Source organism: Myodes glareolus, chromosome 24 (genome assembly GCF_982192425.1).
Source record: "Myodes glareolus chromosome 24, mMyoGla1.1, whole genome shotgun sequence".
In the NCBI taxonomy this organism is placed as follows: Eukaryota; Metazoa; Chordata; class Mammalia; order Rodentia; family Cricetidae; genus Myodes; species Myodes glareolus.
In genome coordinates this window covers 48,272,178-48,296,984 of record NC_142049.1, presented here as the reverse complement: position 1 = coordinate 48,296,984, position 24,807 = coordinate 48,272,178, and the positions used below count along the sequence as shown (strand labels likewise).

The 24,807-nt window shown below is 46.7% G+C and overlaps 1 protein-coding gene across 2 annotated transcripts; it reads right to left on the bottom strand.

Annotated features, from left to right (window-relative positions):
* Positions 1-1,609: 1,609 nt before the first annotated feature.
* Positions 1,610-24,198, bottom strand: Snrnp70 (small nuclear ribonucleoprotein U1 subunit 70). Of its 2 annotated transcripts, none has more exons than XM_048442961.3 (10): positions 23,981-24,198; positions 23,207-23,363; positions 20,139-20,201; positions 19,670-19,724; positions 12,156-12,220; positions 11,971-12,033; positions 7,890-7,971; positions 4,845-4,946; positions 2,493-2,580; positions 1,610-2,389 (listed from the first exon to the last, which is right to left on the bottom strand). In XM_048442961.3, the coding sequence occupies exons 2-10, from the start codon at positions 23,351-23,353 to the stop codon at positions 1,762-1,764; spliced, it is 1,293 nt and encodes a 430-aa protein (XP_048298918.1). In that variant the 5' UTR covers positions 23,354-23,363; positions 23,981-24,198; the 3' UTR covers positions 1,610-1,761. The 2 variants fall into 2 exon arrangements, with proteins under 2 accessions (XP_048298918.1, XP_048298909.1); XM_048442952.3 differs by having other exon boundaries at positions 1,610-2,416; positions 23,981-24,196.
* Between the last annotated feature and the right edge of the window lie 609 nt (positions 24,199-24,807).

The following is a 24,807-nucleotide window of genomic DNA, read 5'->3' as shown; positions in this document are numbered from 1 at the left end:
CAAGAGGTGGAAGGAGGCAGGTAGATTTCTGTGAGGCTAGCCTGGTCTAACTGGTCTAATCTAGTGAGTTCCAGGACAGCAAGGGCTACAGAGACTGCTATAGAAACGAAAACAATTTAAACTGTCAAACTCAGATTTGCTAATTCTTTACTTTCTGCTTTCGCTTCAGTGGCCCTGCACCTTCTACCTACCCTTCTTGTTATCCCACAAGTCCTCTTCCCGACAAGCCTATGAAATTCCAAGTGGCTGCTGAATACTGTGGTTCAAATCCTTGATTTTGTATTCCTATCCTGGTCCGTCTCCTAGTGGCCACCCTGCCACGGCGTGTGGTAGGAGGCACTCCACCAGAGCAGCATGGTTGCTGAAATCTCACCATGCCTCCACATGAAGAGATTCCAGGGCTCTCAGGAGCTCACCGAGCAGCTCAGGGGAGGACACAGGCCTCATAGGAAACCTATAGGAGTTTCACATTTCTACAATCTTTTCAAGGCTGTGAATACAGTGGTTATTTCCCACCAGTAATGATAAGCACCCATTTTGAAGGCAAATCCATGATCATCCACAAAATACAATACATTGACAGCTGGGAGATGGGACAAATTGTTGGTGCCCCCAAAATAGGGATGTCAGTACCTTCTCAACAACTGCACAGAATCTTTTGGGGAGCTCTTCCCAATGAATCTGTTCACCAAGCAGAGCTTGGTCATTGGTCTGTCAGTCCCCAGTTGTGTTTCCCATCTCCCCAGAAAAATAACCATACATTTGGCATACACAACTTGAGGATAGATTCATGTCCATTCACCACTTCAGAGGTCTCGGGGCATAGTCACTCAGCCGCGCACACTTGGCAGGAGCCTGAGGCAGGTGTTCCCATCTCATGAGCAGGAAACAGAGCACAGCACATTCCCAAGAACTTATTTCCTCTAACCGGGTCCTTCCTCTTAAAACCCACAGCCACCCCAACAGTTGGAGACAAAAATCCCATGTGAAGGCCATATTATACTCAAGCCGTATCAATTCCTTAAGATAGAACTGATGTCCCCACTGGTCATCCTCCAATGCCTTTCACAAGTTTCTGCTGCCGTAAGCATTCTACAGTGAGACCCTCTTAGTCAAACACGGGGGAGATCCACAGACATGAGTGTCAAGTTTCCCGTTAGGGCAGTTATCTGTGGTACTCTTGGTTTTATGTAGACTGGAGTCTGTCAGTCAGATCTAAATGGCTGCCTGTAGCCTTTCTTCAGGACCACGCCAGGCTACCCACTGCTTCCTCAGGGATCACCAGACTCAAAGCTCTCCCTCCTTTGTCTTCCACCCAGGAATGTATGCACACTTCAACTGCTGATGGCTATCTCATTAGCACACTTTATGACCGGACATGCTTCCTACCCACAGGTCTGTGCCATCCTGGCTGGCACCCTGCCTCTTTGCCTACTGCTCTCTCATTTGTTCCCTATCTAACCTGACAAGCAGCCCCAGCGACCTGAGCACAGCCGCTACTTCAGGTTGTAACATGTGCACTACAATTAGTGCACCAAGAGGGGCTGGACAATGTACAGTGACAACCTTCTGGGAAGAGAGCAAGTGCAGTAATACACCAGGTGCCCACTATCAATCACGAAATTAATTTTATTTTTAAATCCAAGGGATCAGAACAAAAAACAACAAAAAAACTTCTACCTCAGAGGACAAGCCATGGTGGAAAGGCTAGGAAGGCAGACAGCAAAACAGAAGCATGTCCACAACACAGGTAAAGCCTCTTCATTCGGGAGCTGCTTCCATCAGATATCCATTTTCTGGGGCCATGTACCCATCACCACCCTCTGCCTCCATGTACATGTCTCGACCATCACTACCTAGGCCTTCTAGCCCATTGTCCTGACCACTGCCACCCCCACCCCGAGCCTCATCCCTGCCCCGCTCACTGCCCCGCTCCCCCCGTTTGTGCTCTCGATCCCTATCACGGTCTCGGTCCCGGCGACGTTCTCTCTCACTTCGGTGGCTCCTACGTCGCTCCCGGTCTCGATCCCGGCCCTTCTCCTCTGGGCCATCAGGGCCATCAGGGCCAAGCTCTCCAGGAGGCCCATCATCAGGAGCTGCATCACCAGCTTCAGAGGGTTCAGCCATGTCGCCGCCACCACCACCACCACCTCGAAGCTCCTCTTTTCGCTCCCGCTCCCTGCGTGCTCGCTCTCGGCTACGACTACTCCGGCGCTTTCTGTCTCGGTCCTTGTCCTTGCTCCTCTCTCTGGATCGGCGCCTTTCATCCTTGTCTCGACTCCGGGATCGCCTCCTCCGGTCCCGAGAGCGGGAGCGTCTCCGTTCTCTCTCCTTGTCTCGCTCTCGGCTTCTTTCTCTGCGCTCCCGCTCACGGTCCCGATCCCGGTCCCTGTGTGGAAGTGGGGAGGGGCCCGGCCTAGATGAGGTTAGCAATGTGTGGCAGGGCACCCCCTTTACTGTCTTGTCCCAAGAAACCAGGTGCCCAATCTTACCTCTCATCATATCGGGAAGTGTCATCTCGGCCAGAATGCCTGATGTTCACATCTGCACCACCTCTTCTGGTCCCACCAAGGCCACCTCCTATGGGCCAAGCAAAGGAACACAGGGTCAGTGGGAACGGAGCAAAAATGGCAAACTTGAGAGGGGACAAAAACCAAACACCTCTACTGGTAGCTATGGTGCACAATCCCATGTTTTCATGCAAGGCTGCTAGAGCTCTCGGACACCCTAACAAGAATTTTCACTTCTCCCAAGCTTGCCAACCTCACCTGAAACCTCAGACTCTAGGCTAGTGCACCAACAACTTGCATTTTTGTGCACAATATCCAAAGTGTGAGCCCATAGAAAAGCTGAAAGAAGTTAGGTAGTTTTACACCCCTTTAATCCCATACTTGGGAAGACAGGGCCGGTAGATGAGTATGAGTCCAGCCTAGTCTACACAATGAGCTTTAGGCCAGTCAAGGCTATATGCTGAGACCTTATATTTTAAAAGAATAGAAAAGCTGGAAGACCTGCCACACCCAACTTCCTAGGGGACCTGTCATTTCCAGACTCCTCAGGTGTACTCTGGCCTCCCACAAGAGCTGTAAACCTTACATTTATCTTCCCTGGAGTTAAGCTTTCTCTCCTAGTCTCTGTACTTTCTACTTTCCCATCAGTCTCAAAGTACCAACTCAGATCCTGCCTTGCTCAACACACAAAGCCACTCCACTGAATTGTCATAGGCCACCAGCATAGGCCAGACAGGTTTCAAGTTCACCAACTGTGCAAGAAAACCACCAACTACACCCCCTTCAGATCCTGAACTTGCACAGATTTAACCCTGTCTACAAAGGTGGCACTAAGGAGCAGGCAGCACTCACATTTCAAATGGGGAGCCATAATGAGCCACTTGATTCCAGTAATTCGACAAGGAAGGCTCAATGGCTGGGAATCCCGTGCCTGTGGTTTCCTGCACCACCCACCAGAAGAGTGTCCAGAGACACCTCTTGGTCACTCAAAGGCCAGGTTGTTAAACCAGGAATAAGTAAAGGTTAGACTACTACCCAGACTTCCAGCTGCTGGAATCTAGGCTAGATCATCAATACAAGAGGATGTCAACAACATCTTTAAAAAGAAATACACTCGCTCCCTGCACACGAGGTGAGTTCCTTCCGTCCACCACTCTTCACATCTGACTTGCCACAAGTCCAAAAGCAACAGAGCCAGTTAGACTGTGGACTGAAACCTCAGAAACCGGGTTAAACAAACATCTCATTCTTTAAAAATAAACAGTCAGGCATGTAATTTCAACACTCAGAAGGTGGAGGCAGGAAGATCTCCTTGGGCTTCAAAGTTGAGAGCCTGTCTCCCAATTAATAAAAAACTTCTGTGACTGCATGTGGAGAGGTGCTACACAAAGCTTCACACAGGCTCCATGTCCGTCTGTGTGACTGAAGACCCACACTCTCACAAGTCTGCACATCAGACAACTGGCTGGTTCTCCCAGTACAGCACAAAGTCTCAAGAACTCATCCTTTTTCTAAGAACTGGAGGTACTGGGGGTTGAGTGTGTCAACTCGGCACAGGTGCAAAAGTGAGAGCAAAGGCAGGTAAAGCTGCCCAAGACAGAGGAGCACCTGGTACAAAAGACCTACAACCCAGGCAGAGCCTAATAGTGAACCATTAGATGAGCAAACATACAGAGACTGGCCCTTGTCCACAGAGACAGCAGCACAATCTCTTAATGTCCAGTCTCAAGGTTCTCTTGGTGAGGGTCCATTGACATCAGGAGCCTGGGACTAAGACAAGAGCTCAGCATCAGTAGGACCTTCCTTTCCTTATGCTTCAAGATCTTCAAATGTATTTCAAGACTTCTCACAATAACAACCCTGATGGAGACAAGTCAATGACAACTATAAAGGCAGTGAGGGGACAGAGGCAAGGTCAGAGCACAGGCTGCTGCCCTCTTGCTCCAGATGTGAAGGCAGAAACTAGGCTAGTGAGTACATGAAGCCAGGGAGTAGATGATGAGGCCATTTATCGAGAACAAGAGCAAAGCTAGAGGCAATGACCCTCTCAAACCTAGCCTGTGATATCAAATACACTAGGCATAAGGTGGCTGAGGTCAGCGCTGAAGTTACTCCCACAAGAGCTGCTGCCGGTCAACCACTCATCCAGGAAAGACCAGGGTATGCTTGGGTGCTCATGTGTAGGTGTGTGTGTGTGCACCAGTGTCTAAAGCCATGAAGCTGATGAGAGAAGACAAGCTGGAAAGAGGGGAAGAAGCAACATATGGGTGGGGAGATTGAAGGCAGAATGATCTACAAACAGGCCCAGGAACCCAGAGGGCAAAATGTACTCACCTAGACGCCGGGGCCTCCAGCCCTTCACAGTCCGGCCCCTCTCCACATCCACAAGGACCCTCCTGCCATCTATCTTCTTGCCATCTGCGTGCTTGTAAGCGGCTGCAACAGATGTGGGGGGAGGGGGATTCCCCAGAAGGTGCTCTAGTCAGACAAGGATCCATGCAACAGCATCCCTGCCCCTCAAATCCACCTGCACACACACTCACACTCCCACCAGTCAGCCAGGCAACCAACAGCCAGACAGCCCTCTTCCCACCCTGAAGGGCCTGCTCCATCCATTCCAATTCCTTTTAGGCATCCCCAAATGTCACTGGGGGAGGGGCAAAACATTCATTCACCCTGGCCACCTCCAGCACCCATATGATGGAGCAGCCCCCTCCTGCCAGGGCGGCCAAAGTTGCTGCAAAGAAACTGGAGGTTAGCTGAATGCTGGCCTCTGCTGTGGGGAGGGCTCCTCCACACCCAGGCATGCACCCTAGACACCATGCTGGGCAGGAGGCCCACTGGGCCCCTCCACACCCAGACCACACCAGTTTTCTTTCTCTGTGTTTTCATAGGGAGGTCAGTGCGAGGTAACAGACAACAGATCAGAAATGAACAGGAGTGGAGACCTTAAGGAACTGGCAGGGATAGAAGTGGGTGCTGAGCTCCCCAGGGGCCTCCAAGGACCCTGGCTAGGCCCAGAGGTACATGTGCCGTGCTACTCAAAACCCTGCCTTACCTGAGCAGACTGACCCTGCCACCACCTAGCCAGGACAGCTCTGTCCTCCAGGTCAAGCTCAATGGCCAGCAGGGTATGCAGCCCAGCCTGAGCCCTCAGGGAAGTTGAGGAGTATAAGACAGAGTATGGAGGCCCAGAATGCAAGCCTGTGATCAGGCAGGGCTGTTAAGGCCAAAAAGTCCCTATCCAGGTTCCAGTCCTGGCCTAAGGAACTGTGCTCACCAACCACAATACCCTGTCCCACCCCTGCCCGCTCCCCCCCAATAACAACCAGAGGAAGAGAAAAAGGTGCCATTTACCGATGCCGGCCTTGCGGGTGTCCAAACCGAGCGGGATGGGGGGGGCTCGGCAACTCCTGGGGGCCTGGCGAGGAGGCGGGCTTCCCGGGGGTAGGGTGGGGGTGGGACACGGGACTGCTTACCTGGAGACCCCAAGCTTACCTGAGCACTCACACAGACCCCACACCCACCACCACTGGGGTAGTTAAAGCTACAGGGAAGGTAGCCAGGTCTTGGGAGCCCTGAGAGGGAGAAACTACATTTCCCACAACACCTAGAGACAGGTGGATAGAGGAAGTAAAGGGGCCTCAGAGTCTCACAGAGGAATGACTTGAGCGTGGGCTGGAAGCCCTGGGGCTATCCTGCTTGACCTTAAACATCAGGCCTAAAGGCCTCAAAGCAACTGCCACCTGACCACTTCCTGAAATAGTCACACTCCACTAGACACTGGTCTGACTCTCAGCACTGGGGTCAGGCTTCTCCACCTCCAATTCCACATGCCCTCCCAACTAGTGGCAGCAGCTGAGGCTGGCACACAAGGGACACAGCTGGGATCCAGGAATGATTTCCATGCTCCAGGAGGGGCCAATTGGCCCCTAACCCCAGAGCAGAGGAGAGGGGAGGGAACTTGAGAACTGAGGTCAGTCAAGTACAGGAACCCTGCTCAGGTTCCCCATCCCAAACCCCAGGAGGCCCAACCCAGGAAACGGCAAGAAGACCATGTAATTGTGTCAGTCTAGGCCTTTCTCTCTTTCCCTCTCTTCTGCCTCAGTACAGGTTTAAAAAAACTACTACACCTTCAGTTGTTTGAAGCCTGTTCCACCCCTCCCATACCCTGAACCCCAATCCATGCACTTTGGGGAGCTCAGGCACTGGCATCACAGTTGCCTTCTCAGGAGGCTCCCGCCATGCCAAGGAAAATAGAAGGGACACAGTACCCCAAACTAGAAGTCAGAGTCTCTCCAAGACCACTATGGTGACAACCCCACAGAAGTCATAGGGGAGGGAGGGTCAGGCTGAAGGGCTCCATATAGAGCCCTGGCCCCAGAACACCCCAACTTTAGAATTGTCAACATGGCCCCAGGTGGCAGGGGCTGGGTGGAGCCCGACTATGGATGAAGGCCAGTGCCTCTCCCACCGAGGTCCATCCTACCCCTGGGGATCAGAGAGATTACCAGAGAGTATGTGGATAGGGGGCAAGAGGGGTAGAGGGCACCCAAATGAGGAAAGGGCTGTGGGTGAAGGAACACTGAAGGGTAGCTAGGGTGGGAAGGGAGGCCTCACTGTTCCTAAGCTGCCTGGCTAAGCTGGGCTGGTGTGCAGTGCTGTGATCTTACCCATGATACAAACCCTTATACCAACCATACACTGAGGTGTTGTAAGGGGAGCGTAAGCATCAGCTGCAAGCCAGCTGCGTGGTGGCTGCAGTGACAATAAGAACAGTCAATTAATACGGCGGCCCCTGGACACGCCGCAGCCCTGCCCACCCCCACCCACCCAGCCCTGCCCAAGTGGACGCCGCGCAGCCTCAATGGGGCTTTGTAGCTGTGGGGGTGGGTGCTAAACATGCCCACCAGATCACTGCTTGATGAGAACTGGGTGGGGCCTGGGGAGGGGAGGTGGAGGGTCGGGTGGCCTAGCCCAGTTCTACTGGGGGAGGAGAAGGCTGGTTCAAATGCCAGCTCTCACTCCAACCTGGCGGCCCCCAACTCCAGTGGGGGCCTAATAGGGAGAAGCTCCCTAAATCAGACACCTTCCCCCACCTCCAGCTGCCCCCATACCTCACCCAGTGCCCTCCTGGCCAGAGGTTCAACGTGTGACACTTACCTCCCTGGGCTCACACACACGTTGTGGGGGATTTGTTTTTGATTTTTAAAAAACACGTATATATATATATATAAAAAAAAAAGATATATCAGAAACAGAGGGAGAAGAAACAATGCTAAAGTCAGGTATGGCAGGGGAGGGAACAGACGACGGGGGAAGAGGCCGGGAAACAGAGGTGAGAGGGTCAGAAGAAAAGGCAAAGGCACAGGTACTCACAGTGCATGTCTCGTTCATGCTCATACTCGATGAAGGCATAACCACGGGGTTTCCCAGAGCGTTTACTGTATACCATGTGGATCTGCAGGGCAGGCAGAAGGCAGTCAGTTCCATAAGTTACAGGGCTGCCCCACCCACCCCACAACCCAACTTATGGCACAGGCCTTGGGCTGGGGAACACAACAGTAACAGATTTGTCTTTCAAGAGTTCCAAGGGACTCTCATTCCAATGAAAGCCAGAGGGCACAGAAGCATTATGTAGGAGGCAGAGGGTCCTGCAAAGCAGGCTGGAAAAGGCTGTGGATACAGCTCTATGGAAACTGAATGTTCTGATGGTGGAGATCCTCAGATGAGGCCATAGGCAAATAGGCATTGACTCAAGTGCCCCTAAAGCCAGCCAACTGTGAGGGATGAACAATGTGCTGAACATAAAGGGCCACTATGACTAGAATTGCGGAAAAGGAGTCTGCCTACAACTATGGCAAGAGGTATGTGCAGACAGAACCAACATATGGGAAGGCAGGGAGGCTAGAGGACCCAGCACAATTAAGAGATGTGGCCATACTGTAAAGGCCAAAGTCGGGCCAAATACCTGGGTACTCTCTCCACATGGCAGTGACATGGGAGGCTTGAGTACAGAGAACCAGGATTCAGAAAGAAATGCTGGAACACAGGAGGTGGGGCAAAACAGGTAAGATTTTTGGGAAATAACAGTATTTGAGCAGGTTCCCAAGGAATGACTGCCCCCCCGCCATCCACATTACTACCTGCCCACACACGGACAGATATGGTCCTAAGATTGCACAGGAATCTGCAACTTGTAATTTTCAAAAGTCAACTGAGATCCCAAGCTGACATGCTAGAGTCATGTTCCATCAGATCAGAAGAGGAGGTGGAGGATGGGATCAGTTTCTGAGACCCACAAATCACAGACAGGTCAGAGGGCCCATCCTGAGCTAATCAGCTTAGTGTCCATCATGAGCGCCAGGTCTTACTTTGTCTCCCAATAGAGGAAAATAAGGCACAGAGGAGTTAAGTGAGTTTTGATATCAAATTGTACAGCATCTATCTTTCTTGTTTTGTAGTCGAGACCTCACTCTGTAGCCCAGGCTAGCCTCAACCTTATGGACAATCTTTCTGCCTCAGTCTCTCTAGGGCTAGGATTAGAGTGTATGAGCCACCATCCTTATAGTTAACATGTTTTCTTTCTCTGTCCAACACTTTCTATTTAAAATAATTTGAGATTGATCCCATTGTAAGATGATTGTGAACGCTGCTGGAAACCTCTGGAACACAAGACCTCTGGAAGAGTAGCTAATGCTCTTAACCACTGAGCCATCTCATGGCCTATCATTAATTACTGATACATATGTATGTGTTTGGGTATTCCAAACATAGTCTGCTCAGATCATATATACCTACTCATATTTTCAGGGCTGACCAACTGGCCCTGGATAATCAATTAGTGTGTTTCTCCCTAGTTCCCTTCTGACTATTTCTCCTACAGTTGTTCTTCCTCTGCCACTCTTTTTGAAGACAGGTTTCACTAACCTTGGGTAGTAAGTAGCCTGAACTTGGTAGGTAAATCAGACTGACCTACAACTCAAAAGATACACCTGCTGAATGTATGTACGTGTACACACACACACACACGTGCTAGAAAACTGAAGGCTTGTGACACTATATCTGGTAGTATGGTTCTAGCAAAGGGTTAGGCAGCAGACACCAAGACTGAGATCCACATAACACATCCTGTCAGAGGGATCTAACTCTGCCTGTAGCAATAACATCTGTAGACTACATACAAATTAACAAGTCTCCCTTAACTATACAGCAAGTTCAAGGCCAGTTTGGACAACTTAGTAAGACATTTCAAAGTAAAACAGAAGCTGGGATGGTCTGGATAAATGGCTGGCTGCTCAGGGGTTAAAAGCACTTGCTGCTCTTGCTTGAAACCCAGGTTCCAGTCCCAATACTCACAGAACAATTAATTAACAAGAGTCTGCAACTCCAACTCCAGAGCAAGGGCACTGTATACACTTAGTATACATATACATTGGCAAAATACATATAATCTTTTTTTTAAAAAAAAAGAAAAAGAAAAAGAAAAAAAGGCTGACTTGTGATAGAGTGAGACCCTGTCTTTTTTTTTTTTGGATACAGGGTTTTGCTGTATGACAGAGTCCTGGCTGTCCTCGAACTAACAGAAATCCACCTGTCTCTGCCCTCTAAATGCCACCATGCCCTGTGAGACACTAAAACAACTAAATAAAAAAGTCTGAAGGTGCTGGTGATGTAGCTTAGTTGGTAGACTAAGATGCATTAAGCCCTGTGCTCAATCCCCAGCATAGCAAAAAAGAAAAAAACGTGATGGTACACACCTGTAATCCAGCACTTTGGAGGCAAACAGGAAGATCAAAATTTAAGGTCATCCTCTACTTAATGAACTCATCAAGGCCAGCCTGAACTATGTGGAACAATCTTAAAAGATTAAGAGCCAGTGAGTGAGACAGCTGCGTCTGATCTCCAAGAGAAAAGCCCCAGAGAAGGAGGCAATCCATCTCAGTTTGTTCTTTGATCTCCACACACCACTCCTACCTTCCTCCCGCAATGTAATAATGTAATGCAAAGGACCCAAGTTCAGTTCCTAACAACTACACAGCAGCACACAACCATATGTAATTCCAGATCCAACGGATCCAATGCCCATTTGTCCTCCAAGGGCACTACACTCATGTAAATATGCATGGTGGTGGCATATGTCTTTAATCCTAGTACTCAGGAAGCAGCGATCTCTTTGAGTTTGATGCCAGCCTGGTCTGTAGAGCAAATTCCAGGACAGCTGGAGAGACAGAGAAACCCTGTCTTGAAAAAAAGAAACAGCCGGGTGGTGATGGTGCACACCATTAATTCCAGCACTCGGGAGGCAGAGACAGGCGGATCTCTGTGAGTTTGAGGCCAACCTGGTCTACAAGATCTAGTTCCAGGACAGGCTCCAAAGCTACAGAGAAACCCTGTCTTGAAAAACCAAAAGAAAAAACAACACACACACAAGAAATAAAATTAAAAATGAGCAAAACAAAAATAGTATCAGAAATGGCTCAGTGGTTAACAGAACACTTGCTGCTCCCGCTGGAGACCTGGATTTGGTTCACAGCACCCACATGGTAGTTTATGACTCTATGTAACTCTCATCCCAGGGGCTCTAGGAACCTCTCCTGACCTCCTAGGGCACAAGGCACCAACGCAGTCAACCTATTAACAAGCAGGCAAAAGGACACTCATGTACATAAAAATATAGAATTTTTAGCTGGGGGGTGGTTGCACACGCCTTTAATCCCAACACTAGGGAGGCAGAGGCAGGAGGATCTCTGTGAGTTTGAGGCCAACCTGGCCTAGAAAGAGAGTTCCAAGACAGCCAGAGATTTTACACAGAGAAACCATCTCAAAAAAAAAAAAAAATCAAAAAACAAAAAAAAAAAAAGGAAAAAAGAAATTTTAAAATAAATAAAGCATCAATTATACAAGAGCTGGGAGAGTCTCAGGCACAATTCTTATTTAGCACATGTACTGCTGCCTGGGGCTTGTGTTCTAACCCTGGGGGCAGAAGAATAAGACATTATCGATTCAAAGTCTTGGGCAGTGATGTTCAGACCATCCAAACTTTAGAATAAATTTGAGACCAGTCTTGGACTCATGAGACTATCTCACAAACTGGAAAAAAACAAACAGCCCACCTACACTGAGCCTATAGCCTTAGTGGGCCTGCTTCCTGAACCATATATCAACTTGAAGCAAGATGAAGCTTGCCAATAGGTATTTTAAATCCACAAGATATGAGCTTTTATATCCCAGGCTAGTCTAGATCCAGCCTCTGCCTCCTGAGTGCTGGGATTAAAGGTACGGGCCACCACAGCCCTGTCCAATGCTACTTTTGATACCAAAGCTACACTAAAGGAAATAAACCCAGGCCCTGAAAAGATGTGAACCATTCCCAGGCTGGGAACCCAGCATTCTTCCTCTCTTCAGGCTACTCCTCCCTCCTCCAAATATTCCAACTCAACCCTCCAGCCCAACTCACTCTTTTGATGGGTCCATACACCTCAAACTCTCTCCGAAGCTTAGATTCTGTTGTGTCATAGTTCTACAAGAGACAAAGCTAAGTTAAACGGGAGAAGCACACTGTTCCAAAGTCCTTAAACAGCCCATGGCTAGACTCAAGTTCTCAGCAGCCTAGTATTTCCAGGCCAGGAGTTGGGTACTTACCACTCTAGCCACGAACAGAGTCTTGAAGGCATCGCCCTGGGCATTGGGATCATTGTGAGGGTCCCCTGTACAAAAAGGAGAGAATCCTTTAAGTAGACAGTGCCCATAGTCTTGGGTAGAAGAAAAATGGACAGAGGCTGAGAACATGAAGATGGAACCCCCTTCTAAAAGAAAACCTCACAGTGACTTGGCAAGTTTGATTACACACACTCTAGAAAAGCTAGAATGTCTTTTCTAGAGTGACTCCCAGATAAGGACAACAGGCTGTTGGGGTGTGATGTAACTAAATCCATGGTATCTCTCTGGAGGGACACTCAGCTATTTTGTTCCCTAATATGTACAGTACTGCCACTCACTGGACAGACTGCAACCACAGCCAGGGAAAAGCCTGATACCAAGTAGTCTCACACTAGACAACAAGAGTCCAGAATAAGGAGCTGGAGAGATGGCTCAGAGATTAAGACTGGCTGATCTTTTAGAAGTCCTAAGTTCAATTCCCAGCAACCAGATGGTGGCTCACAACCAACTATGAGATATAATATCCTCTTCTGGCCTGTAGGGATATATGCAGGAAGAATACTGCATACATAAATAAACAAACAAATCTTAAAAAAAAAAAAAAAGTCCATCATACTGGGTGTGATGGCCCATGAGCTAATCCCAGCACTGAAGGGTCAGAGACAGACAGCAGAATTCAGCCTGGTCTACATAGTGAGTGAGTTCCAGGGAATACAAGCTACACAGTGAGACTGTCTCAAATAGAAAGTAATACAGTGCAGGATAGTTTTCTCCTCCCTAACCTACAGCCTTAGGCAGGGACCCTGGGCTAGCGCTGAAGAAAATGACCAGGACCAACTAGCATAAATAGACAACTAACTCCCGTTAGGCCACCAAGATTTAAGTCTTCTGAAAAAGATTAAAAATCTATTAACCACTGGGGGTGGTGGTGGGTGGTATGCATGCCTTTAATCCCAGCTCTTGGAAGTCAAAGGCAGGTGGATCTTTGTGAGTTTGAGGCCAGCCTGGTCTACAAAGGGGGGTCCAGGATAGCCAGGGCTACACAGAGAAACCCTGTCTCAGAAAAACAAAAGAATCAGACTGGAGAGATGGCTCAGAGGTTAAGAGCACGGGCTGTACTTCTAGAGGTCCTGAGCTCAATTCCCAGCAACTGCATAACCATCTATAACGTGACCTGAAGAGAAAATAAATCCAAAGAATCAGCCATGGTGGTGGTCCTCCTTTTGATTATAAGGGCATGGCTGTTAATATGGTGACAGAACAGGACTCAAGACATTAAGACTTCAACTACATTTTCACTTAAAGAGATGCCCCCCCCCCCCAGCTGGGCAGTGGTAGCACACACCTTTAATCCCAGCACTCGGGAAGCAGAGGCAGGCGGATCTCTGTGAGTCTGAGGCCAGCCGGGTCTACACAGTGAGTTCCAGGACAGGTTCCAAAACTATACAAAGAAACCCGGCCTCAAAAAACCAAAGTGATGATGCCCCTCAAAGTTGCAACTTCATCCTGGGAGCTATCCTGCTACCAGCCCTTGGCCACAGTTCAATACCAGTGTGCTAAGAATTGGAAGGAGTAAAGAGAAAGGAGTTAACAGATAGGTATCACTATCTTCCTCTCTTTAAATAAATATTAGTTTTTGAGGCAAAAGGAATCAAGAAAAACAACTTTAGTAAAGGTGCTGGGTAGCTGGGCATTGGTGGCACACACCCTTAACCCCTATACTCAAGGCAGCTGGATCCTGAGTTCAAAGCCAGCCTGGTCTACAGAGTTCCAGGACAGTCAATGCTACACAGAGAAACCCTGTCTCAAAAGAGAAACAAAATAAATAAATGAATGGGGGAAGGGGTATGCACGTGAGTAGGTAGATCAGAAGAATAAAGTAAGCAGTCTACATGCAAAGTCTTGGGTTCAGTGGCGAATAGTAGCCCATAAACAGGCTGCTGAGACCCAAAGGTACCAAGGTAAAAATGGTACCTACCTCCCAACACCAGATATAGGGTACAATGGGTGTTACCTGTCCAGTGCTGCCTACAGGGTGGATGGAAGTCAACTGAGAGCTGAACTTGCCTAAAGGAAGGACAGCTAGGAAATGCACAGCACACAAGAGGGAAACATCTCTGTGAGATGCCTATAGTTCTTGCTTACCACAAGGCTGATGAAGGACTAAAGGTAGAAACCCATGCTACCAATCAACAATACTCATATCTGAAGAAATACAATACCTGAAAGACAACAAGTAATAGCCAGTGCCTACTACTAAGCATAGCAAGTGTAGCATGCTTGCCTGTATACTCAGCTCCACCTCTCTGGATCAGCGATAAAGACCCTGAGAAGGAACTGGCCCACAACAAGCCTCAAAGCTAGAAAACTTCACTAGGTTTTCAGTTGTTTGACACAAAAGCTCAAAACTCTCCCTCTTTATAAGATACTGCACCTTGATAAGCCACTACTTTCTCATCTTTAAATTGAGAATAACCCTTCCTGCTACACATAAACATCATTAGGAATCAATAACATAAAGGAACTCCAGTGCTCAGTAAAGGAACAGTCTTCCTAAACAGAAGCTATCGATTTTAATGGAGCAAAGCAAGCTTTTACAGTTAGTGAGGACAAGCAGAGAGACCCTACCCTGCATGATTAATCCTGTTATGTTCTATTTTGGAAAGTACAAAGCACACCCATAAACCTGCTTCAATTATCAACACAGAGGCCTAACTTGATAGACCTCTATATTTCCCCCACCTCAATTTGAGAACTTCAGTCACATCTCAGAGCTTGTGATACTGATCTTTAATACTTTTTTAATTTTATTTATTTATTTAATTATTATGTATGCAACATTCTGCTTTCATGTATGCACGCACGCCAGAAGAGGGCGCCAGATCTCATTACAGATGGTTGTGAGCCACCATGTGGTTGCTGGGAATTGAACTCAGGACCTCTGGAAGAGCAGCCAGTGCTCTTAACCACTGAGCCATTTCCCCTGCCCTCTTTAATACTTTTTAACCAGTTTCATTATTAACATGTCTAATTTCTAACCTGATCTACATCCCTCATTTAAAACTCTTCATTTGGAGTTGTTTCAGAATGACACTTGTGAAAACGACACAATTAAACTGTTATCCAACCAAGCTCCATGTCTTGCTTGATTGATGAGTCTTCTGACCCTTAGTTCATGGTCCTCCTGTTGACTGACCCCCACCTTTCCTTGTAAAGGAAATCAGGTAACCAATCTGTTCTATACAATCAACTGCTCACATTCTCTACCTAGTGCAAAGCATACCTAGACAGACAGGGAAGGCACTGGGCTTTATGCTGAGGGCAGCAGGGAGAGATGAGTGCTTTTGCAAGGTGACACAGAGGATTTTGGCAAGGGGAAAAGACAAGTAAACGAGACACATTGCACTTATGCTGGAGATGTTGTGGGGGAAAAGGGAACACTTCTGCATTGCTGATGGGAATGCAAGCCGATACAAAACCTTTGGATGTCAGTGTGGCAATTTCTCAGAAAATTAGGAAACAACCTTCCTTGAGACCCAGTAATACCACTTTTGGGTATATATCCAAAGGATGCTCAATCGTGCCACAAGGACATGTGCTCAACTATGTTCATAGCAGCTTTGTTTGTCATAGTCAGAACCTGGAAACAACCTAAATGCCCCTTGATTGAAGAATGGATAAGAAAAATGTGGTACATTTACACAATGGAGTACTACACAGCAGAAAAAAATAACAACAGCTTGAATTTTGCAGGAAAAGGGATGAAGCTGGAAAACATTATTTTGAGTGAGGTAACCCAGACACAAAAAGACAATTATCACAAGTACTCACTCATAGGTGGTTTTTAAACATAAAGCAAAGAAAGCCAGCCTATAAACCACAATCCCAGAGAACTTAGACAACAATGCAGACACTAAGAGAGACTTACATAGATCTAATGTACATGGGAAGTAGAAAGTAGAAAAAGACAAGATTTCCTGAGCAAATTGGGAACATGGGGACCTTGGGGGAGGATTGAAAGGGGGAGGGGAGATGCAGGGAGGGGAGCAGAGAAAAATGTAGACCTCAATAAATATCAAAAAACACTCATATACATGCAAATAAATAAAAATAAATCAACTGGGGAAAAAAACAAAACAAAAAAAAACCTCCCACATTGCTACAGGACTGTCCAAGTCAAGAGGGACCTTGGGTGCTACTGGCGGACATGGAACATCTAGTTTTGTGACATTCAGTAAGTAGCAGGAACAGGTTTTGGTGACAAGCTGACCAAGTTATAATGGTATTGTGATGGCCAATCTTAATTGTAAACTTTATCAACTAAAACACAAGTTAGTTGGGCATGCCCATTGGGATTTCTGGATTGAATCATTTGGAATGAGAAGATCCAACTCAAATCTAGGCCACACCTTCTGTTGGCAGTCAACATGAAACCATGAACAAATGAAGTTTTTTGACTGCCAGTCTTCACTCTCTGCCCAAGTTCACCCATCACGCTGAGTCATCCTTTCACTGGTATTAGAATGCACTTCTTCAGAAATCTAACAGAATAAAGACCAGCTGAGACATCCAGCTTTGTGAACTGAACTGCTGATAGACTCAGCCTTTCTGTTGAGAGACAGCCACTCTAATAACTCTCTCTCACACACACACTCACACACAGAGAGACCCCCCCATTTTGTCAGTTCTGTTCCTTTAGAGAACCCTAACACAGGTGCTAAAAACAAACTGAATACCAACTGGAAAGCCGCTATCTCGGGGAAGACAGAATCCCACTAAGAACTGAGAAGAAAGGGAAGTGATTCAGTGGCCTGAACATGGAATATGAGATATCTAATAAAGAACACCTAGCCAGAGCTCCACTGATTAGCAAGTCCTTCTTTTATGTGTTGCTATTATTGGTTAATGAATAAAGCTGCTTTGGCCTATGGCAGGGCAGAATACAGCCAGGCTAAAACAGATATGTAGTGAGAGTTGGTGGAGTCAGGGAGATGCCAGATCTTTACCAGCAAGCCACAGCCTTGTGCCAATACACAGATTAATAGAAATGGGTTAATTTAAGATGTAAGAGTTAGTTAATAAGAAACCTGAGCTAATAAGCCAAGCAGTATTGTGACTAATATAGTTTCTGTATGATTATTTGGGTCTGGGTGACTGCGAAATTAACAAGCAGTCTCTGTTGCCAACGTGGGGCAACTACATCCACATAAAACCCAAGAGAGCTTGGAAAGAATTCTAGACACAAAAGAACAGAGTTAATCACAGTTTCTTGTTAGCAGTATTTTCTCAAGGACAGCGGTGGCATGACTCACTCTTAAAAGAAGCCTTCCTGACTCAGCATTAGCAGAAAAACTGCACAGTTTAAGAGCTGGCTTGCCTCTGACTCTTTCAGGAGGTCCTGCACTTAAATGGAGTTTGTAAGTAGTGTGTTACTAGTTGCTTACTGGCAACATACACCTGCTGCATCCCTGGAGCTGGGGTAGTGAGCAGGCTCACAGAGGATGTGTTGGGCTGGGTGGAGCAAACAGGCAAGGTCAAGGAGTTGGTCCTAGCCACGCCCTCCTAGCATTAAAAAAATAAAAAAGGTGTTCCTGGTCAGAAAATTACAAACATGCAATAAAGACAGATTCAGAGAGAAATAAACCTCTGAACAGGTCACAGTGTGTTGAAAAAAAAGTGCGTAGGCTTGGGAGAGAAGAGAAAGAGTATAGACAGTTATTAAAAAAAAAAGTAAAAGAAAAGAGTACATAGATTAAAGGATAAAGACAATAAAATATTAAATACTCAGAGAGTATTGATTATGTATATTGTGTTTTCTTTGAATTTTTTGACTGTGAATGTGCTAAGTACAGAGAGACATTTCATTGTACGGCCCGCTAAGCTAAGCCAACACACACACAAACACACGGCATCTTGACTTCAAAATTTGAGTCTAACGATATGTTATTTTGGAAAAGAGGTTCTGCTTTTGTTTCCACAGAGGATGGGAACTTGTGGATTCCTTCCAGGCTAATGTGGCTTGATGGAACAGGACACTCCCTATTTCAAATATTTTGCCTAACAAACAGCAGGAAGTAGTTTGAATAGATAACAACACCCAAATTCCAAAAATGATTGCTTATAAAGGCTTGTTTTCATTTAAAGAGGGATACGATACATAACGATGAATACTTTGCACTGGTATGGACTTTGGTCTATCGATACAAATTTAAGGTCAATTTGCTATACTATGTATATGCTCTTGTTTCTGATCTTGTTTAAGGTACCTGTGTTTATGCAGCTCATTTAAAAATGTATTGTATAATTAAGAAATACAGATTAATAGATAGCCATTTGTAAGTCAAGCTTTTAGTCATGTTAGTTGGGTTTTCTAGATATATAAGGATATATTACAGACGGAAAGGTATTCATCAAACATTTCAAAGACTTAATAGAATATGGCATTTAAAATGTTTTAAGAACTTAGACTTTTCTCAACAATGAGACATGTTTGCTTCTGGCAGCACCAATTACTTCAAGTGGATAATGGGCATCTCTGCCAGATACTTTGGGCCAAGTAGGCTAAAGATGGATACCCCAACGTGTCAGAAGAATCTGGGTGACTGTTCAGGCAGCAAGATGTCTCTGTCAATTTTAAGAGTTTTGAAAGTTGTTTATTAAGCATTTCCTGCTTACTTAGGCAATATTATACACTTAATACAGTTTCTGTGTGATTATTCAGGTCTGGGCAGCCAGGAAATGAACACACAGCCTCCGTTTACACTTCATGCACTGTTAGTCGTTTAAACTATACACATTTGTGAAAATTCACAAGTCTGGAATATGGTTTAAAAAGAAATGATTCACTAAAGCTACAGACAATATATGAAGAAAAACCTCATCTTCCGACGAGTCTTTACTTGCTGAACACTAAGATCTGATCCTGTTGTGAGTCTGCTTACCAAGCACTACATAAACCTTCCAACCCTGGATGGTGAAGCATCTCCACTTCTATGATCAGGAAACTAGGGATAGTGCCAGGACCAACTGCCCAGATCATGTCATACCTTATCCTGGAGATAAACTGGAATGTGGTCCCTTTCAGAAATGGCAAGTGATTGGGGTATCCTTACCTGTTAAAAGCCTATACCAACTGGAGCTGGAGAGATGGTTAAGCATTTAGGAGCACTGATTGCTCTTCCAGAGACCCATGTTTGAGTCCCAGCACCTACATACCAGCTCATAACTGTCCAACTCTAGTTCCATGGAATCCTATGACCTATTCTGGTCTCTTACATGCAGATAGGCAAACCACTCATACATATAAAAAATTAATACAATAAACAAGAATGTAAAAAAGAAAGCCTAATCTAAGAACTGTGCTTGGTAAGTGGTTGTTAGGAAAGTGAACTAACTCTGCTTTCTCAGGCTCCCAGAAGAATAGTGGCCCAGGTGTGACCCAGAAAGAAGAGCAAATTGAAACTAGAGAAGATTGCTAGGAGGGAGAAGCAGCTTACACATTTTCAGCTCTGTCTCCACTTCTTGCTGTCTCCGCTCAATCTTTTCCCGTCTCTGCCAGTAGAAAGGAGAAGTAAAGTAAGTGCAAGCAGAAGTCCCTGGATGGCTGGAACCACCTGCAAAGAAGTAGCTAAAAATACATAAGACTAAGAGGTGCCAGGCGGTGACACCTTTAATCCCAGCACTTGGGAAGCAGAGGCAGGCATTTCTCTGTGAATTCAGGTCAGCCTGGTCCACAGACAGCCAAGGTTATGCAGAGAAACCCTGTCTTGAAAAACAGAACAGCCAGGCGGGGGTGGAGCACACCTTTAATCCCAGCACCGGGAGGCAGGCGGATCTCTGTGAGTTCGAGGCCAGCCTGGTCTACAAGAGCTAGTTCCAGGACAGGCACCAAAAGCTACAGAGAAACCCTGTCTCAAAAATAAAAAAAGAAAATAAAAAGAAAAACAAAACAAAAAAACAACATACCTTTCTCTCCATGCGTTCCTCCCGGGTTTCTGCCCTTGTTGGAGGAGGGGCATCTCGAGGGTCCTAGAAACAAGAAAGGTGAAGGAATATAGCAAGGCACACAAACAATGCAGACTCTCAGTTCCCGTGTACACAGAAGACAGGGTAAAAGTGGTTCAATGTGGTGTGCTCCATGGACCAGTACTGACCAGACTACTGCAGATTGGTGGCATGGGCAATATAATAAAAGTCTCCACCAGGCCAGGCAGTGCTGGCGTATGCCTTTACTCCCAACACTTAAGAGGCAGAGGCAGAGGCAGGGGGATCTCTGTTAGATCAAGACCAGCATGGTACGCAGAGCTAGTTCCAGGGCAGCTAGGGCTGTTACAGAGAAATTGTCTAGAAAAAACAAAAACGAAAACAAACAGAACAACAAAACTCCACTTGGTAATAGAGGTGCAAGATTTTAATCCCAGAACATGGTTTCAAGGCCAACCTGGTCTGCAGAGTTGAGAGCCAGGACAGCCCAAGTAGCTTTATGTCTACTGCACCCACATACGTGTATGTCCTTTAATCCTAGCACTTGGGAGGCAGATCTCTGTGAGTTTGAGGCCAGTGTGGTCTACAAAGCAAGTTCCAGAACAGCTAGGGCTACACTGAAAAATCCTGTCTCTCAAAAACAAACGAAACAGAAAAGCATCTGCACTGACTGGTGGACACTTGCTCATCAGACTGTGACATGGCTGTAAAGTACAGTTCCAAAGCTAGATGGCTCCCAAAGCAATTCTGTAACTTCCTATAGTTCCAAGTATGATTTACAGAGAGCCAAATTCTAGTGATAGAAATAGTTCTAAAACAGTGGACAGGCAAACCTTCAAACAAGACAACCTTAATGCCACAGCAGGTTTGAAAATCCTCACCAGCCTCTCATTAAATACTAATTGGCACATGACTGCAAAAAGAGCACCGCTGAACTGCACCGTTAAACTCAGTTTATTGGCTCGTAACATTTCCAAAGGGCAGTGACAAGACAGGCAGGCAAATAGTGCTAACGAATCACCTTTCTATTATCTATTAAATTCTGGCTTTCCTACTCAGTGGCAGAATGTCTCTCCTAAGACTTCTGGTTACACGGCAGCATTTCTTAGATCTGCTCCAATGGAGGACATGACAAATTTTCTGAATGACGCCCAAAAGCTCAAGTGATTCAGATTTAGCCACACATACCCAACAAATACAGAGCCAAAGCCCCAAGCTCCCAAGCTTTAAGCACTGCAGGACATATTGTGTTGCCTTAGTAAACACTATCCTCTTTCAAAAATTCTTCCAAGTCAGGCTGTGGTGGCGCACGCCTTCAATTCCCAGCACTCGGGAGGCAGAGGCAGGCATACCTCTGTCAGTTCGAGGTCAATCTGGTCTACAAGAACTAGTTCCAGGACAGGGTCCAAAGCTACAGAGAAACCCTGTCTCAAAAAACAAAACAAACAAAAAAAAAAAAAACCTTCCACATTTACCTTATTCAGGTAAGGACGTGTACATGCATCACAGTGTATGTGCCAGAGAACAACACATTAGAATGTACTCTTTTCTTCCACATTGTGGATCCCAGGAACAGAACTAGGGTTTTTGGTAGCAAGCACATTTACCCCCTAAGCTATCTCCCAGTCCTACACTGTCCTTTTAATGTCACTAGAAAAAAAAAAATCTAGCCAAAACAACAAAAATAAGCTTTCTGGGCTGGTGGCACATGCCTATCATTTTGGCACGTTGAGAGTAGGAAGCAGATGATCTTAAGTTCAAAGTCAGCTTTAGTGACACAGGGAAATCCAGACCAGCCAGGGCTCCATAAAAACTTGTCTCCAGTTTGGGCAGTGGTGTGCACGCCTGTGAGTTCGAGCCCAGCCTGGTCTACAGATGGAGTTCCAGGACAGTCAGAACTACACAGAGAAACCCTTGGCGGGGAGCAAAAAAAACTTCCTTCAAACAAACCCCAATGAGTGGAGACACAAGTCTTCAATTCCAGTACCAAAGGGCACAGAGCCAAGCACATGTATCATGTATTTCTGCAAGCTTTAAAAAAAAAAAAAAGATAGAAGACATACTTGCAAATGTAATAAATATGACCAACCACATGAGCTATGGGCTAAGGACTACCAGAACCCTGCAAAATACATTCTTAACCCTACTTATAAAAAAAGGAATTAGGGGCTGGAGAGATGGCTCAGTGCTTTAAAAGCACTGGCTGCTGCTTCAAAGGAGGGTTTAATTCCCAGCACCCATGTGACAGCTCACAACTGCAGTAACTCCAGTTCCAGAGGATTCATGGCACCAAGCATGCAGCATGCACATGGCATATGCAGGAGAACACCCATACACATAATTTTTTAAAATTTGATATGTATTATTCATTACATTTTACATCTCTTTCTTTTTACTAATTTCTCATTTTACATCCGAAATAAATAAGCCATAAAAAGAGAGAGAGAAATTAGTAGGTCCTGGAAGTGCACACCCATCCCACTAATTGCAGCATTTGGGAATGTAAGTAGGACTGCCACAATATCAAGGCCACTATGGGTTATAGCAAAAAGTCCAAACAGGAGCTGGCATGAGGGTTCTGCAGGGTAAGGCACTTGCCATCAAATCTAACAAATTCAGCTTGATTTCCTGGGCCCCCACTGTAGAAAGAGATCAGAGCCTTGCAAGTTGTCCCGATGTTCACAGGCTTGCACACATATCCACACATATACCACTTATACAAGTGTAATTAAAAAAATAAACAACGGGGCTGAAGAGATGATGGCTCAGAGGTTAGGAGAACTGACTGCTGTTCCGGAGGTCCTGAGTTCAATTCCCAGCAACCACATGATGACACACACCCATCTATATTGAGATCTCGTGCCCAGAACACTATATACATAATAAATAAATTTAAAATAAAAATAAAAAAATAACGCACACAAAGCAGAAAACAAGATGAAAAAAGTAATCATAGGCACAGCTAAAATGTTGAAAAGCTGAAGTCCAAGTGCAGCTGCTCCCACGCAGAACCCAAGCCCTCCTGTGTGTTCGTGTCTCTGTGTACTCACCTCAAATTCTCGGATGTAAGGTGCAATGCCACAGTAAGGTTGGTTGTGATGTTTCTCATGTGGCAGCTTTTCCAGGGGTGGCAAGTATGGGATGGGGTCTCGAGGGGCAAAGAGGGCCAGAAGGTTGGGAGGCAGAAACTGTGTCATCTTCTTAAACCTGAGACCAGAAATCTTACGTTAGGGAACTTTAGCACAGAAGATTGACTACCTCCAGGATCCCCTCCACACAAAAAACAAACGAACAGGCGAGAGATCTCCAGGATGCTAATGTCTCCGGAAAGCGGATGGAAGCCATCTGCATGAAAAAGAAAGGTCTTGGGCAGGACGTGAGAAACAAAAGGCGAAAAACAAAGAGAAAAGATCAGTGAGGTGTGGGACGCAGGGGCTGAGGCTCCGAGCTCAGGAGGTGGCTGGCTCCACACCTTGGAAAAGATTATGAGGTAGGGGCCTCAGGGTAGTCCATAGACATCAAGCCAGGGCATCTGCGTAAAACATCTGGGAGCCCAGAGGCGAAAGGAATTGTGGGTAGAGGTTCGGGATACGGAAAAAAAAAAAAAGCGAGGAAAGAGGCAACATTCAAAACGCAAGGGCCTGTGGGTAGGGGGCCGCGAGAGGTAGGGGGAAAGGGCCGGAGAGCCCAAGGGACTCTGGGTAGAGGATGGGGATGAGGCGCGACCCGGGAAGCGGGCCTCAGGCGCGGGGAACGGGCTCGGGGATCCCGCAAAGGCCTGTGGGTAGCGGCCGCGCTCCCGCTAAGGCCACTCATTCACTCACCGCGCAGCGCTCTCCTCAGCCTGCCGCTAGTCTCAGGCCTCGCGGCCGCCGTTCACCGACAAAACCTCCCGCTCTGCCTTCCACTTGGGCAGCGTTCGCGTCAGCTGTCTTCAGAGGTCCGCGCCTCACGCGCAAACCGGGACGCTGCTCACCACCCGCGCGGCCTCAGCTCGCGACCAAGCGGGAGTGGGTCCTGTCTCGAATCCCTCCGCCGGCCTCAGTGCGCATGTGTGCACAAGTCAAACGCAACCCAATGGGGGGGGCCTGGCCTTGCCGTGGGCACTGCGCACGCGCAAAATCGAGACTCCGCCCTCAGATTCCTCACGTGCCGAAGCGACCAAGGCCGGGCCACCGTACTGCGCGTGCGTGCTCAGGACCAGCCGGCCTCTACCTCGTACTCTGTCCAACCGACTATGCCCGCGAGACACTGACCTATGCTCCACCCCTTTTCCTTACACTTCCCGGACCTTGTACGCACGCGCCAACGTAGGCATTAGTGAATATCCTTCCGCAGCCTGTTAAAAAGTACTTACATGAATACGATTGTTTTCTATATGTTCTATGTAACGGATAAGTTCTTTCCCAAGTTTCTTGTATATTCTAGTCACTGTTTGGACTCTGGGGACACAGCACGTGACAAAATAGTCTTCTTGGAACTCACATTGTTTGGAGAGATGATACATTTATTTAGTTGAGCTTTCTTTTGTGTGTTTTCTTTTTTCTTTTTTTTTAGACAAGCTTTCACTATGTAAACCAAAATCACGTTGCATTTTGTGTGTGTGTGTATGTACATGTATATGTGTGTGTATTTTGGTGTGTGTGTGAGT